Genomic DNA, 18,005 nt, shown 5'->3' on the forward strand with positions numbered 1-18,005 from the left:
ATCAGTTGGAAGGAAAACTAAAGAATACCTCACATTAAATACAATGGTGTCCAGGATCAAAACTGTGAACACGCCAGAACACATTCTGCCGAGCTCATCTTCTGAAAGCATCGCTACCAATCGTAGGCCATGTTGACATTGCCATCTTTGTTACTGAAACTATCAAAGAAGGCAGGAAGAAAAGTATACTGACTGGATTAGCGAGAAGAAATCATATGTATTCTAAAGTAAAGAGTACTTTAGAAGAGTAAACGCAGTGTGGAAGAATGGGACAGATGTAAGAGGTGGAGGAAACCAATCAGGGGCCTCCATCACCCAGTGGTTGCTGAAAATGTTGTCAGCCGCTAATACTGACAACAAAGGCAACTAAAGCACTACCGCCTTGTGGATACTACTGTTCCAGCAGCCAGTCAGCGACACTGCTCTGAGTATGAATGGCTGTTCCCAGTGGCACATGAGGAAGATTTTGAAAAGGGGAGTTGCTTTGTGAATCCTTTTGTAATGGGCGGTTGGTAAATATCTGCAATTCTCAATCATGGTAGCAGCTGAAAATAGACTTCTCAAACTGGGGATGATCCACAAAAGGATTGTGATGCTTTTGTGCCTCATCAACCATGGTATGTACTAGAAGAAAATGATGACAAAGCACCTGGAAGTCCGTGGAGAGCGCACGCTATCAGGGAAACAGTGACACAGTGCACCTTCTGGGTCATGCATATTTAAATGGTTTTATCTGCATAAATTTCAGTCTCACTGCAGCCCACAAAGCTTTCACAGAGATTAGTCGGAGGTGCAACTTAACGGACAGATTTGCAGGCTCCAGCTGACCAGTGAGGGTTGCTGGAAAGCAATGAGACATGCAGTACTGCAAGTCAGAGACCACCCTTTCATTCATTAAATTTCCAGGTAAAAATCAGCCATTTAATGCAAATTACTTTTTTCAGTGTTGCACAGCAATGCATGGAACATATACTGTATTTTAACAGAAAATCACAGAAATCCTCCCACCACTACATATAATAATATCAGTAATTGTCCATTCTTTGTTTTGTGCATCCTACTACCACTTTGTCTTCTATCCTTCTAGTCAACAAACAAGTTACAGCTGTTACCAAACAAGGTGTTACCAAAAGTGTCAGTGAGGTTATATTACAACCATATGCCTTCAAATGTGACTCTAACATTCAAACAAAGAACTACTCAAACACAGCTTAGCTGTCTTGCAGATTTATTTGTCATGTACTTTCAGCTTCATAAGGAAAGTGAAGGTCAAAGACAAATAAGTGCAGAAGACAGGAGTTTCCAATACTTCTGTTCAAAAGATTATTACAAGATACTGAGAAAATGCGACACCTGACAACCAGGCAAGAACTGCTAGGCTGCTGAAACTATCACCATCACAAAGGCAGCGCTCAGCGATTTTATCTTTGAGGAAAAAAGTCAAGCTCCTCTCTTCCTTCTGATCTGAGGAACTCCACAGGTGTTTCTGTCAATCCTTCCACAGTCAGAAGACAACTCAATGATGTGGGTCTGAAAAGAGGTATAGCTGACAAAAAGCCACCACTGAGGAAAGCAAATAAACAAGAGAGAAGAAAATTTGCGCTAGACACTGAAACTGGATACCTGAGATACGGAGTAAGGTTTTACGGAGGGGTGAGTCTATATTTGAGATTTATTGGAAGTAAGAGTATGTACGCAGTCGAAGCAATGAAAGCATGGTGCAGGATCAGTGCAAGTTTGGGGTTGTATAGCAACAATCTGGAATTGTTGATTTGGTTTTGATTGAAGGCATCATGAATGCCAATAAATACAAACACATTTTAACATATCATACAATACCTTCTGGTGTTGGCGCAGTTGAGTTTTGATCCCAACCCTCAAGGTTCATCCATGGTACTATGGAGAGAGTATAGTGCCTTAACCAGATGAGCTACATGGCAGCACCAAAACAGGCTTACAGCAACAGTCACTTGCAGTAAGGAGAGATTTGTGCAGTAATGCATCATAGTCTTTTAAAAGCCTTGCAATGTGTAAACTTGTCAATGGTCATGGCAGTTGTCATAGTTGCTAGAGGAATACACTACTAACAGGTTTGGGGTTCAAAGGGCTAGATGATCTCTGCAAGGGTATTTGTCTTTGGGTAACAAGAGACAGAAATGATTCAGTGTTACTGGGTGAGTCATTCAGTACTGAAATTGCTTGAAAGTGGAAGTCATTGAACTTGCCACCTGTAATTTGTTTAATTTGTTTTTCTGCTATGCTCATTGTGTGAGGACACATCTTTATGTTAGATGTTACTTTAATAATAAACACTTTAATAGAAATTCTGTAATTTGACATAGTACATTGTTCTAGGAAAAACGGAAGAAGTCCATTTGATGGTCATTGAATCCATCATGTCTGTGGCTGAGTGGTTTTCTTTTCATTATTATCATTCCTACACCATTATGGTTTGCCAGATTAAAATGAATCCCTTATAAAATGACAGCAAGTTTCTTACTAAGGTAATTGAATCAGCCCTGGCTCAACTTTAAAAAATGATCCGAGTGAAACAGCCATGTACTTTATTTGTGCACGCTGGGGTAATCTGACAGCAGGAGCCATTTTGGAGTTTTAAAAATAATTGTACGGCAGCTGAGATGCAGCACAGCCTCAAATATAAATTAATGCAGCAGAAAAGTTGAACTTGACAAGACCCTCGGAAAAAAATAAAATAAACAATCTTATGAAGGCTGATCTGATGGCTGAGACATTACATTTTGCACCTAAAAAATATAGCATATTATTCTGTTTGTGTGCTAGTGTCACACCTCAAAGACTCTATTTGTAATAAGAGGTCAGTTTCACTTGTAAGCTGTGGCCAACAGAGCAGTAGAATATGGATGGTGGTTGAATTCAGGTCATTGGATAGCTCAATGCAAATCTCCAATGTGCTGACTCAGAGTGGTGTTTAGTACATGCTGGAGTTGAACTGAAGACAGTTTGTGGAAGAATGGGTTTTTCTCATTTTTACAGATTTTTTTACCTTTAGCTTTTTTCTTTTTTTTTTTTTACTTGCTGGATTTTCAGGCTCAGTCTTGCCCAGTGTTTTCGTATTTCCTCTCTTTTAAAGCATCTTTGTGACAGTATCTCCATAAAAGTGAAATTGAATTGAATGTCATTGACTACTTTAGTGAATCAGTAGTTATATACACTCGGACGGAGTGTGGCACAGTGGGTAAGGAACTGCGCTTGTAACCGAAAGGTCGCAGGTTCGATTCCCGGGTAAGGACACTGCTGTTGTACCCTTGAGCAAGGTACTTAACCTGCATTGCTTCAGCATATATCCAGCTGTATAAATGGATACAATGTAAAAATGCTTTGTAAAGTTGTGTAAGTCGCTCTGGATAAGAGCGTCTGCTAAATGCCTGTAATATATTATTATATTAGTTACATATATAGTGTTAACAGCTATTTCACAATCAGCAGCAACAACTGCACTCTGCACTCTTTCTTAGTAGATCTTCCTGTCTATCTCTCAGAGAATCCAGAGATGCTGGAGGTTAGGGAATGTGTTTTAGTGTGTGTCTCAGACATGCTTCTATTATTTGCCAAAGACATTGAGCTGGACGGGGGTCTTCAATGAGCTTTCTTGTTTTTCATATTGTGGCAGGTAGTATTTGCGTTGCATCAGCTGAGTTCTCATGGGTGGATAGTACCCAGTCAGATTCTGAGGATCAAGGCTATGGAATAAATACATTAATATTTCCAAAGAATCCGCATTAATTTGCAATTTCACGTATAGGCTGGCTAGGGACCTGTCTGATGAACCAAATAACTGAATAATACGATCTTTACACACACACACACACACACTGAGACACATACGTACACAAACACACGTGCACACACACTCACGTATGCACACACACACATGCATGCAATCACATCTTCTTTGTGTGGTGCGTTTTTCTTTATCGTTTTTCCATTATTGTTTGAGTTGTGTATGTTTTTTAATTCATATGCTAATTCAATGCTTGTTCTTCTGTTTATATTTGAGTTGTTTGTATTTTCTTTTGAATTCAAATTCAATTCATTTAGTTTATATTCTGGACTTCATTTAATATGCTCATAGTGAGATCTTGTTTTTATTGCAGTGTCTGATTTACCTGTTAAATCTGTGACTAATTAAAAAATAAGAAATCAGGAACTGAATTTCTTGGGTACCTTTTCACATTGAAAGCACGTCCAGTTCACAAAACACATCACATCTGCTGATTGCCTGTGATTTGATCATTAGGAGAGTGGGAGGTTTGCTACAAAGGAGCAGTTTGAGCATGCTGGGAAAATCAGTTGCCTGCTCTAGCTGTGAGGTGTCATCATGCTTGCACTCCACCTGTCTGGGCAGTCGAGATTCTGATAGGTCAGGTCATAGCCGCATTCACCTAAATGTCAGAATCTTTCATTCAGAGGGGAGTAGTTACAGTATGTGTGTACCCTTTGCCTAAACAAATGTATAGTATAGCTATATAGCAAGCCAGCATAGCAAAACTGTTTTATTCCTGTTGAAAACTGTAGCTGTTATTTAGTTACTGACTACTTTGCTTTTGCTTGGAAGAGAACTACCAGCTGAATATGTAAGGTTTCATGCTGGTCCTAGTAATCTGAGTGCAAACACAAGTACATTCAGTTGTTGTGTGTATGTTGTATATGTGCCTGTTGAGCTCCTCTGACCAGTGGAAATTGTTTTAGAGGTTGCACTGTGATGTGAGTTGTACAAAATTTGATTGGCTGCTCTTATTTAGCTTTTTATGACACACTGCAGGGACATTAAACAGAAATCTGTTTGCGGCTCCAGCAGGAGCAGCAGTGGCTCCATTCACCATGCACACAAATAGAGCCCCGGGGCCTGCCACTGCGCCTACAGAGCATGTGCAGAACGCTCCCATGCAGACTTTAATGCCATTGTCTCACCCAGATTATATTTCATTCTCGGCATCTGGGATATGAGGCCTCCAAACAGTGGGTCTCAAGGTGGCGGTTTTGTATGGAGGTCATTTCAGCTCGAAAGTTAATTGTCATTTATGTTTAATGCTTCCCAGAGCTCGAAGTTTGATCTTTGCAGATGTTGTGCTAGTGCCGGCAGATGTCTCAGTTTTGGGTGCCTTCTCAGTTAGCCTCAATTTGTGTTTACCTGTCCCAAAAAGTCTGTAAGAAATCTCACTGTAATGTCTGCTGTCACTTGTCCACTGGTCTATGAGTGAATCTGGCTACTCTTGGTCTCTTGTGAGATGCGTGTCGGGTTTGTCTTTCACACAGTATATGGAATGTTGTTAATTAGTCATGTTCTTTTTTGACAGTTATTTCTTGTGCGTAAGTACATATTTCAAATATGCCATCTCCTATGTCAGAAATCTTCACTGTTACAAAACAACATTAAATGATATTACCATTTTTGGACTGTATGTAAGTGCATTTACGTCAGATATGTTCCACTTATAAAAAAATAGCTTTTGATGTCTGTCTGTCATGCAGATGTGAACTTTTTTTTGCTGTTTTAATTTCTTACTGCATAATGTATACTTCTCTGTGCTATGTTTGTTCAATTTTTGTTCATTGAGGAGAAATACTGCTTCAGCTACTTCAGACCTTAACATGAACTGTGTGACTGGGTGGCTGTTGTTTATCAGAATATTAAAAATGGTCTACAGTGGACAGTGCATTAGAATGAATGGCGCTTGCTCAATATTTCTTTGGTGGTCTCAGAGAACAGCTTAACTGTTCTCAGAAACTCTATGATGTTCACAAATCCCGTTCAATGGATGTTTTCCCCAGCTTCTGCTTGAGCACTGGATCAAACACACTCAACAGGATCACAGTGCCCCTGTGTAAACAACTGTCCAATTTGTTGTGCCTATGGAAAGCTAGCTCTTGTTCAGCAGTATAGGGAATGACACAAAACCATTACCGAACCTCATTTTGCTTCACTCTCATGATTTGTGCTGCCGCTTGCAAAGCCTCAGCTTTGAGCTGGCACTCCGTGTGTCCCTGGCCAAACGCAGTTGTACGCTGCCAGCTAAGCTTTAAAGTCGTGTCTATAGCAGCATGCAGACAGCTAAGCTTTGAGTCTTACCTGTCTAAAAGCTCTGTGAAAATGATTATAAGTCAGTGGGACCTGCTTCACCTTATGTACTCTTCTCAGAGAGAAGACAAGGCCACAGGAACCTGTCTGTCCTTGCATACTGCGCTTACATAGCCAACAGCTCTCGTAAACTTTTTCATTTTGGCTATTTGCTTCCCACCTTCCCTCCCTCCCTCAGCATATCCAAGCAGATAGGAGGAGTAGTGATTGTTCCTGAGCACATGCTTTGCTGTGATCTTCAGCATCTTTTTTATTGTCAGTAGCACACAGTAGCATTTATATGGCAAACGTCCTGATGGGTACACCCTCAGCGTTAAGGAGGGAAGAAGGGAATTTTGAGCCACATTAGTAATGGTTGGACAGAGCTGGGTGTTGTGTTCTTAATTTTATAATGTGTGCCAATCATACAGTCTCTGCCAGCTGCACTCTTAAGTAGCACTCTGGATGGTTGATTTGTGAGTACAGTGAAACCTTCAATGGATTCGTTGAAATCTTGGCTGCCCCATTAAACGTCCTCAAGGTCTAAGGTTTGGGAACTTGTTCAACTGAGAAGCGGCTGGGAGCATTTACATTTACATTACATTTATTTGCAGATGCTTTTAGCCAAAGCGATGTACAATAAGTGCATACCAAAGGTAATTGGTAATAGAAATAAATACATTACTGGCATTTAGCAGACGCTCTTATCCAGAGCGACTTACACAGCTTTTTACATAGCATTTACATTGAATTCATTTATACAGCTAGATGTATATTGAAGCAATGCAGGTTAAGTACCTTGCTCAAGGGTACAACGGCAGTGTCATACCTGGGAATCAAACTTGTGACCTTTAGTTTACAAGACAAGCTCCTTACCCATTATGCTACACTGCCGGTGCTGGCCGGACTTGAGTCAGAGTGAACTCATGTGAGCAGTATTTCGCTTTGGAACTGCTCCCATCACAGGCTGTCTCTTGTAGAAGGCTGATAAAAGGCCTCAATCCACTCACAGTTCAAAGGGTTTGTCTGTGAGTGAAGGTCCTGTTCTGGAGAGGCCGTTTCTCACATTGTCAGCTTGGCTGAAGAGCACACCAGCTCCATGACTGCCTGTCTCCAATGCATCCCACTTCCCTGGTTCCTGAGGGCAGCGATTACAGTACAGAATCCATGTTAAGTCACTCCAGCGTGACTTGTTCTTTGAAGAAGGATTATTTTTTGTAAAAGTATTTGTTTTGTTGCACAATATTTTGTATTTGGCAGCTCAGACATTAACATGAAAGCCTGAAGTGGTGGGAATGTTGGCTGCGTGCTACTGTGTGTGAGCTCAGCAATGACTAAACCAAAACAGAAGAAAAGTATGTCCCTCAACATAATCTTTTCTTATAATAATAGTAATTTATCATCATGTGTCAGTGAAAAATTGTCATCCTCAGAAGACAAAGAGCAATTCTAAGCAGGTGCTGTGTTAAGTCACCTTTAATTAAAAACTAGACTAATAGTCTAGTCTACAAGAGAGCTGCCTGGTTGTCATTTGCCATTTACATTCTGAGGTAGACTTTGCGACATGTGTCCAGGATTACTATTTGTCCTGTCAGCAGAGGTATTTTCATAATGCTGGGTTATCTGAAAAATAAATAGTGACACCTGTGCACTGTGCCAATGTATCATTTGAGGAGCACGGGAAAATGGTGTATGAAAATCAAAGTTTGGCAGTCCAATAGGCCAGAGGATTAAGCGTGGCAGTACAGAGTATTGGCAGTTGGCAGGGCGAACATTAGATTAATGTCAACAAAGACATCCCTTCAATAAACATGACAGGATGTTATATGGCAGTAGATGAAGAAAGTAGTAATGGTTTTTCTGTGGCTTTCTGTAGTACTCAGGACATTTGGTAATTAAATCAGCCCGGACGTAATGCAATCGGATACGTGATATCTGAGCAGATGTACTGCGCTGTCACTTCCATCCTTGCTGTGTCATAATACAGTGTAAATCCTTTCAGGATCGGCTTACATCCTGCTGAATGTCAGCTTAATATTTTTGCATTATCATATTTTTTTCTGGTAAGATGACACTGCTATGGAGTTCTTTGTCTTCCTTCCTAATCCCACTCCCACTTTCTAGAATTGTACAAACACGAGCAAAATTTACACAAACAAATATTAATTTGATCTTTCTTCTTTCATTCCCCTTACTGTATATCTTGCTCATTTTAACTGCCTGGTTTCTCTGCTAAATCATTTTGGGGAGTTTTTTTTGTTTTTCCCTAGTGAAAGGTCTCTCGTTGAAGTCTCTTCCACAGTAAACTTAGGGCAGGGCTGCTAATCGTGTTCCTGGAGATATACTGTACCATCCAGTGGGTTTTCATTCAGCCCTAATTTGGGATACCTGATTCTATGAATTAACAGCTCAATGAGATCTCTATCTGTTGAGTGAGGTGTGCTTTGTAAGGGTTGGATTTATAAAATTTACCCAAAAATATGTGTTGCAATAGGAAAAAACACCAGAACATATTTTCCCCCATCTAACCCTTCGAAATCAGCTGTTGGTTTGTCAGATTTTTATTTTTCATAATTTTTATTGAGTATAGTTATTGTAGTGGAAAGGGTATGTCCTCAGATAGATATGGATGGTGTCCTGCTAATGGTCAGTTTTAGGTGCTGGATAAATGACGGTGTGGTCTGTTTCTTCAGATAATTAACTGCTTGGTGATGAAATTAAAGCTGAGCCTCGTCTCTTTTTTCCCCTGCCTGATTCAGAGCCTCCAGGGTCCCGATAGGTCCATTACAGAGCAGAGACTGGCTTGGCAACTTGGGGCCCATATGGGGCTTGTGTTCTGCCTTGGCCATCTCTTCTGTGCAGCCAGTCCTCCATGTCATTTATCATGAAGATTGCATTCTGTTATAAATCTGAATTAGGAAATCTAGGGCCATGTGTCGGAAGACGGGTATTTTTGCTCTCCGCTTTTCTGCGGAAGGAACCAGAAGTACAAAGAAATAGGGGAGTGCTAAGGTTTTGGTTTTTTATGTAAATGGCCCTGTCAATCATTACCCATTGTACATCATAATAGTGGCTCAGACAGGAAATGTAAGCAATCAAAGGTGAACTGCAGGGCATTAACACTGCACTGAAAGGGACTTTAGTTCAACACTTAGTCATAGGTTTTTTTAAAAATAAAAGTTATTTTCATCTTGAACTTTTTCAGGTGGTTCTACTGAGAACATCCAGTAGGCAGAAACATACTAGGGCCTGATGCTGCCTATCGTATGACCCATGACAACACAACACTATCCGCCCATTGCTGGTGCATTGATAGCTTAGTGATGATCCTTCTTCAGCTGTAACAAGCTAATGTGGCAGTCCGGCACAGGGTCCCCAAGGTTGCTCATTGCTGTGGGTCACACTTGAGCGAAGAGGGCCCTCCCTCTCTCTCTGCCTGACAGGGGCCACAGATCCACGGTTTCCATACCCCTGCCCACCCCCCTTTCCGGTCCCTTAGGCCTCCTGTCACAAGCCCCTACCCTTTCAGCAATGAGCCAGTCTGTCAAAAAAACTCCCCTTGGTAAGGACTTGAGAGTGTTGGGTTCCCATGAACTCTGGTCCTGATTGGACTTCAGCAAGTAGGAAAATCTGCCTCACGCTGCCATTGGAGCGCATTCCCTCTGTCTTGAAGAGGAATATCCTCTTGCATGCACTTAGAATGCGGCAGGACTGGTATTTTGGTTTGTGCTCTAAGCACCTTTGTAAATAATGTCGGTGCGGTGCAGTAAACCGTAATTTTGAATAATGCCAATGCTGAGCAGTATCAGGGTTCAGGAAAAATGGCTGCCTGTCTGCCTGGGGCAAGTGAAACCCAGGGTCGGACAAGTAATTGGACAAGTGATGATTCAAGGCTAACGCACAGTTTATTCTCTACAACTCACAGTAATTCTCATCTTTTTAATAATTCATCTGTTTGGTGCTGCCAGAACTAGCATGGAAGTTGACTTGTGCGTGAGATGCCTGTGTATGAGGCAGGAATCACATTATTTAGGCTACTGAGACCTCATTTTCTGCTAATACTCCCAGTCTGTGACTGCATGTTGGGTCTAAAATCAATGCGTTGGGAACAAGTTCCACTGTAGCTGTATAATGTAACAAAAACACAATACTATTTCCTGCAGTACAACCTGAATTTGAGTGTTTTCTGGACACATTAACAGACTAATTTACTCATTAACAGTGCTGAAAAGAGTCTAAGTTGAGCTGGGTAGGTGAACCTGCCTGCTCTTCCACGGACTGCTGCTCCCTTTCAATGTTCATTACAACACGGAAAGATCATCCCTAATTCTATCATCCCTTGATCCATCCCTAGCCTGTTTTATAAACTCAGTTCACTCCATGCACCCTTCAAGAGCTTTTTTTTTGTTCAATACCCTGTCTTTCTGCTTTGTTGTAATGGACACACATAGGCAACATTCTTTATGAGTTTAATTTGGGGTGCATAATGTTTTCATTTCTGTGAATGCAAGACAGGTAGCATCTTTTGATAACAGTTGACAGACTGTTATTAGCCTGTTATGCTGCATTTTTATTGTGCTGCATCTTTCTGAAAGCGAGATAGAAACAATGTTCAAATGGGATCCTTACTTATAAGTATTGGATTGATTATTGTTTTTTGTCTTATAAAAAAGATTTATAACTGCAGACCCTCTTAAAAACAAGGGTCGAGTAACAAAAATAGATATGGCAGTAAATGATTAAAATTAAAATAGATGTATTTTGACTAAACTTAAAAAATGACAAAAAATTTCAGTTACGAAAAATCCCCCGTCCCCGAAGGGTTCTCACTCTGATGTTCTACCTAAAAAGCTGTTAATTCTTTATAGTAGGTTCACTTCTAAAATCTAATGCTTAATCTAATTATTTTTTAGAAATCTTTAAACATCTGATAATACCAGATAATAATTAATAAGTTAGACAAATTAACATAGAGGTTGTATGTTTTTATTCTCTTCAGGTACGGTACCGGTAAAAAAAAAAGCTTGTGCTTTGGCTTGTTAATCTTCTTTGTTTTATTTTGGTATGCTTTATTTTGTTCATACTGTGACCAAGCAATTACTTTGTTCCAATTTCTTTATTTTTTGAGATCTTAGTATCTATTAGAGGAGCCGTAGGTATAGGTTTCATTTCAACTTAGGGGGAGGCATACTGCTGGGCCACCTAGTCATAGTCCTACGTTAAATCTCATAAGCATACTAGTATAGAGAACAATTGATATGAAAATATTGGAGGTGTCTTGTCTCCCCCCAAACCTATGCATATGAGAGAAGCTCAAACAGGAGCTCGAAGCCATTTCGTTAGCCTCCAAGGACATTGTTTGCAGAGCTGCAATGCTTTCTAATATATTATAATTGGTTCATGGAGTAAGTGTAATTGGGAAATGGGAATGTCACAGGAAGACACTAGGGACACACATCCTGCTCTTAATGGGGGTAAAGAGTTACTGTAGTCTGAAGCATGTGATTTTGAAGGGGATTGTATTGAATATTTGGTTTGTGGTTCTCTTCCTTTCATTCATCCATTTCAATGAGATTTTGCTTGTTAAACAATTCTCTCTCCTGTGACCGGTCTCAAGCCATATGCATTTATTGAGGATTGCTTTTAAATAAACATACATTTTGTTACAAATTCCTATTTTTTTCTATTGACACCACTTACAGACACGCAATTGGCTAATGTATCTTTGATAATACGTTTTAGTATTTATTTATTTATTTATTATATTTATTCAGATATATTTTTAATCCATCACTCTAGCCTTCACTGTCTATGTTGGAGAGTATAGACAAGCACATGTGCTCCAGTTGAACACTTGATGTCAAGCCACAGCTTCTTTTTACTCCACAGTCCCCTGGACTGTCTTGCACAGACACTGAATTGGAGAAGGGCACTTCATGTGCAGCTTTTGCAAGTGCACTGTGGGTGTTCAATTTACCAGAGGATATTGAGATCTCCACAGGAAAGACTATGACTAAGACTGGGTGTTTGTCACGAAAAATATTGGCTAAAGTCACAGCAGTCACAGCGAAGTTATCGAAAATCATGGGAAACTGAAAAAACCAGCAGAACTCGGTGTTTTTAAAAAACAACTTTATTATTGTTATTTATTTAAATGATTAATAGATCTCATGGGCTACAGTGGGAAATTATTGAAATAACATGCGCTACTGTCACAACAGTTGCACAAAAAAATAAAATAAAATCAGTGGGGAGTTGCTGCTAGGAACAAATATGAGTAAATAGGCAGATGCATTTAATCACTTCAGTCCATCAGGAGAAGAAGAGAATGCTTCTTTCCTTTAACAGAATGTTGTCAGAAACAGAGCATGCTTAAGTTGCACTACTAAAATCATAAAACAGGGTTGTCATGTGTCTGTTTTAAAGTTTTGGTGCAACATGAACATTACGAGGCTTGAGTTTTTGATGGAGTGCTTGCTGTCTCCGACAACGTTACAGTAATGGGGGAAGGAGCGCTCCGCATCGATACTGTTGACAGGAGCCGTCAAACAGCTGACAAGGACGGGAATCTTGATCCCAACGCATTCCGGAATCTGTGTGCATTGCAGTTTGTTTCTGGCATTTGGCAATGGTTAAAATGCTTTGTCATATACAAATCACAATGCAGGCTACGTCAAGGTTGACAGCTACCATCCAAAACTGCTGAGAATTTGCAGAAAGCACTGCCGAAGAAATGGCAAGAATCAAGGAATCTGTGACACCTGTGACTTCAGTGACACACGCCAAGCCATAACTATGACCCTTAGGGCTGCCGGTCCCAGCCATGGCCCAGATGATTCAATAATGTAGTATTCCTCACCTGTATTACCATCAGGACTGCCTCCCTTCTACATTCTTAATGTCATTAAATTTACTTGTAAAACGTAACCATGACGATAAAAAATTATTTTGTTCAGCCTGATTGAAAAGTTGTTAATAGACAGCAACGTGCTTTCAAAACACGTTTCTTATGAATACCTGCATGGAGGTTATACTTCATTATTGCTTTTAATGTTTACAAATAGAAGCTTTACAGTCGGTAATTTGATACATTGCCTGCCACCTTTTCTCTTAAATTAAAGTTTTGCCATCCCCTGATGATTACTCGTGATTAGGTTGCACAATCAATTATGCCAGTGCATCATATAAAATTAAAGTTGCCTTTGAGATTGACAATAAAAGGTATTCCAGGTACTCCGTAACATCCCTGGAATTGAATATGTGTACTGCGGCATGTCTCTGTGAGCTAAGCCTCAGCTGAGTTGCTGTGTGCAAGCAGTCTTCTCAGTAGCCTGTAGCTGCCTCAAAGCGTGTCTTTAACGGGACCCGTGTGACTCTACGCTAAACGGTCCAGCCTGACCACAATATCACCCCTGTTCAGAGATGGGCTCGATCACGGAATACTGAACGTCTGCTGGAAGCTTGCACAGGTCACACGGCACGTCTGATTGAGGAAACCGGCCCTGTTCCGTCAGGGCAGCTCACTCAAGCTAGTCTAAATTGATCAGAGTTTGACCCGCAAGTGCCTGCTGGGAATGGGGGTTGTGCCCCAAAAACTTGTTTCTCATCCCTTCTAGGTAACCACAGTGTCTTAGATGTGGGCTATTTGCTTAAGATTTTTCCTGATGCCTTTGTCTCCGGAACAACACGAGGTGCTGTGTTTTTGTCACGTTAGCACACACGGTGCAGATCCATATTTATTCAGAACTCATGTAAACTGCAGGTTTTTAGCCAAGTAAGCTAGTGGAGAAGCAGTGGGCTATGCACTGTGCCTACCATGGCTACCAAAGGATCTATAGAGGGCAGCAGAAATCCAGTTGTTTCTTTAAGCCTAGTGACATAGTGCCTTCCACACCAGGGCATGATATCAGATTCACATTACAGTCAGCTTTCTTGTAGTCCATTAGGCTGATTCCAGAGGTGATACTCTGTTACAGTTTACTTGGTGTTCAGGGTGAAAAGCACCAAGGAGGCCAGAATTCATGTGCAGACCGAGTTATGGGGAAAAAGTTCATTTACAAATGCTCCAGCTTTTCTGTGTGTAAGTGACAAGCATTTCTTTATTGACTTTAAAAAGAAATCTCCCCAGATAGCAACTGGATACTTTCTCTATTGTTCAGCGTCAGTGCCCTGCTCGCATTTTTCGTTTTCCCTATTTGTTCCTTTTTTAGAAAAAAAGACTCATTGCTACCTGTGATAAGCCTACAGTCTTTTGAGAAAAGGACGGTGCTGTGGACCATATTGTTCAGCAAAATTCAGTCTATGGCTCACAAATATGGGATGTTAGCCTAGGGACTATTCATTCTTACTTTATTGTGAATACTATGGGTGCAGTTCTAGAAAATGTCAGCCATTTGCTAAATTGGGCAGTATTTTTGACACCAATAGGTAGAGATCGTAGTCTATTAATTGCCTCAAGGCTGTCAGGTATCCTAGAGCTACTGCTCAACTTGTGGATTTGGGGATTATAGTATAAAAGGCTTGTCAAACAGTTGTTCAACTCAAGTACGTGGCATGGATTTCTGTTATATTATCCACTTTTCAAGGGCTGTAGTTGGAGACTGGGTACACTTTAGCCACAGTGCCAGTAGTGTCTCTTTTAAGAGTCCCAGTGCCCCCCAAATTAAATCTATTTTTTGTCAAAATACCATAATAATAATTGACTCCCTTTTCAGTGGTGCTGTAATCTTCTTTTTCATCTGCAGTTGTTTGACAATTCTTTGAACAATTCTTGATTTCTAATTTTATTAGAAGTGTTTTTTTAATAAGGTACAATGTCTTCCAGCATACATAATTTATTACCATTACATTTTCCATTTGTTCGTAATGGTTCAATGTCTTACAATTATTTTTAAAGCTAGAAACTGAATTTTTAAAATCTAAATCCTGGTTCTGCTGTGGCCTCTTCCACATCGCCTTCTTGGGCTGGGTGCCTCTTTGTTTTGGAATCTCCTTGACGACAAGTTTGGTCATCCCGCTGGTATATAAATGGCAAATCTTTCTCTCTTTTATCTGTGGAATGGCACTCACTCACTGACAGGAGTGACCAAACCCCTCATCCTCCCTGTTTTTCTTTTCCATGACCAGGGCTTCAAGCTCTAAAGAGAAGACTGTGTTACATTGCCACATTATGTATCATGCTACTACTTTTCACTACTCTCTTTCTCAGACACACACACACACACTCTCTCTCGATCTCTTTCTCTCTCTCACACACACACACACACACATACTTGCTCTCTTTCTCTCACACACACATACTTTTATTTCCTAAAGTCAAATCTCTATGAATTTAAAGAGCTGGGTAATTTCATTTCACCTTGCATTATACAGTATAAGGTGAGGCCCATGTGCATGGGAAAATGCTTAAAGTAGGAGCTATTTATAAATAAGCAAAACATTCAGGCATGTAGAGCAGTACGTAAAAAAGGGTCTGCATCGGACTTCAGCCTAAGTGAAAATGGCATCAGTTGCCTGCTTTGACTGCGAATTGTTCGACTAGATCGAGTAAAAGCTTACAGTATGATTGGGGGACTGCCTCTTCTATAATATTGGTGACTGTGGAGAAAAGGTTATCGGGATGTCCTGGGGGCTCCAGTCCCAGCTCCCGGTCCCGTCTACGGGGGTGTGAAGGTTTCGGCAGGGCAGCGAGAAACATGTCCCAGGGCAAGAGGTGCACGAGAGAAATGTTACAGCTCAGAATGGTGTCAGATCCGATGGACTTCCCTCTCACAGGCAGGTGTGAAACAGAGCTAGGTGATGATGAGCATTCATTCCTCCCTGAACTGTCTGGCAAGGTACCGATTGTTAGGGAACCGAAGGCTACGAGGGACAGCTTGTGGGAGGTAGGGACGTAACGTCCTGTGGACGCTGGCCTGAATCCCTCTAAATCCAGTCTTGTTAGAAGTGTCCCTGAGAGGCTAATTGTCATGGCTTCCTGCTGAAGTTGACATTCCCTAAGCATGCCTCTCTGTGGCTGATTCATCTGCAGTCTGGCGTCTGTGCCGGGTGAGGCAGGAGAGGAGGGATCTCAGAACAGTGAGCAGCCTCAGCCTCTCAGCCAGGCCGGTCTCGGCAGGAGATTCGGCTCTTCTCCCCAAATCCCATCTGGAAAAACTTAATCCGGCCAAATTCTCTCTCTCTCTCCCTCTCTCTCTTTCTCTTTTCCTCTCTCTTTTCGTGGCCTGCTCCCCCCCCCTCCCCTCAACGCTCTTTCTTGTTCTCCCTCTCTGTTTCTGTGTCTCACTGTCTCTTGCTGTCTCTCAAACTCTCTCTCTCGCTCTGTTCCGTCTCTCACTCTCGCTCTTTCTCTCTCCCTCTCCCTCCCTCCCTCTCTCTCTCTCTCCCTCCCTCCCTCTCTCTGTCTGCCCGAAGGTCCAGTCAGGAAGCCCAAGTATGTGGATAGCCCCGGTGCTCCTAAGGATGGCGTTCTCTCAGCGCTGAGGAAGGCTGACAGCAAGGTGTCGTCCCGGAATGGTGAGTCTGTGTTCGTGTGGGGAGCCGCTCGCGGAGCTGAGAGAGCGCGTGAGAGGAGAGAGCTGCTGGCACAGTAGTTTTTCAGGAGAGTCCCGTTAATCTTTCATAACTAGCTATGTGTCTGAGCTTATATACAAACTCAGCTTCTGCATACATATGTGGTGTGTGTGTGTGTATGTGCGTGTGCGCGTGTCCATGGATGTTGATCTTGGGGTGCGGTCAGTGTTATCGCATCGCGGTCAACGTTACTGCATCAATATTTTTTATCTTGTTACAAAATTTGTCCTTTAGAGTTCATTTGAAAGTATGTGTACACATGTACCTAAGTGGTGAGGTGTGAAAGTAAGTGTGTTCACAATAAGTTTTTTGCTGTTGAACATACATGACTGTATAGTATATGTATTTTATATATGAGTTTTAATATGACATGAACAGTGATTGTGCTGCTACACTGCAGGGTCTTTTGTATATAGGTATATGGCACTTTGGAATTCAATAGGGTGAATGTGCTTCACAGCAGAGACATAAATATCTGTGGAACTGGATGACAAGGAACAGTTACTGTAACTGTACAGAATGAACTGAATATACACGGCAGCTGCATGTCCCAGTTCGTGCCTGTGATGTTCCCATTACACTGTTGGTCCGTTACGATTTCTCAGACGAGGGTGGAGCCGGATACCGCCCGGTGGGTGAATCGCGGCACAGTCTGTGTTATCAGCACGGAGGCGGCTGCACACGTTCTTATCGTAAGGTGGACGTGACAGTTTAGAGGGAGCGCGCCGGATTCAGAGCGGTGTGCTGCCGGTCTGCGAGTCTAAGTGGTGCTCTCAGGCTGTGAGTGCGGGTACAGGTAGAGATGTCAGGGTAGGTGGGATCTGGAAGCTGACCCCCCACATACCAGCTCAGATTTGGGTTGCCCCCAATCCAGCCCCCCCCCCCCCCCCCCACAGGAAGAACAGGCTGTTCTCAGCTGCTCTGGTTTTGGCGCCGCGCGTATTACGGATCCATCGTAACGCGTTGCCGCGTCCGATAGAGCCGCGGCAACACGGAGGATGCCTGGAATACTTGGAGGATTCTGTCGGGTCAATGTCGGGTGCCTGGCATTAATGCAAAGCTAAAAATATGCTGGCCTTGGCATGCACTGCTCTCCCTGTCATTTCAGCTCAAAGCTAATCTCATTGTGGTTCCTGTATGCCCCTCTCCTGGGAAGCCAAGTAAACTTACCACATGGCTATTAGTGTGTGCTTTTCAACAGAAGGTACCTCTTCCACCCCCCACCCTTCACCCGCAATGTACATCAACCCTAAATATAGCCCTTTCTAACTTAGGATGGGGTTCCCCTGGGTGCCTGTGAGCCTGGGTGGGTCAGAAAAGGCTGAAAACCCCT

The 18,005-nt window shown here is 41.9% G+C and overlaps 1 protein-coding gene across 4 annotated transcripts in view; it reads left to right on the forward strand.

The window, feature by feature from the left end:
• The window catches only part of LOC135250748 (protein TANC1-like), a 150,395-nt gene that overhangs the window by 42,433 nt on the left and 89,957 nt on the right, over window positions 1-18,005 (forward strand). For 3 of the 4 annotated variants that reach the window (XR_010328994.1, XM_064327378.1, XM_064327379.1), the window contains exon 4: window positions 16,514-16,615. Coding sequence is in view for 3 of the 4 variants with exons in the window: in XM_064327378.1 (XP_064183448.1) it covers window positions 16,514-16,615 (102 nt within the window). In the remaining variant the exon portion in view is untranslated. Of the gene's footprint in view, window positions 1-16,513; window positions 16,616-18,005 lie in introns of those variants that run through there. The other variant, XM_064327380.1, reaches the window with a different exon arrangement.

Source organism: Anguilla rostrata, chromosome 3 (genome assembly GCF_018555375.3).
Source record: "Anguilla rostrata isolate EN2019 chromosome 3, ASM1855537v3, whole genome shotgun sequence".
Classification (NCBI taxonomy): domain Eukaryota; kingdom Metazoa; phylum Chordata; class Actinopteri; order Anguilliformes; family Anguillidae; genus Anguilla; species Anguilla rostrata.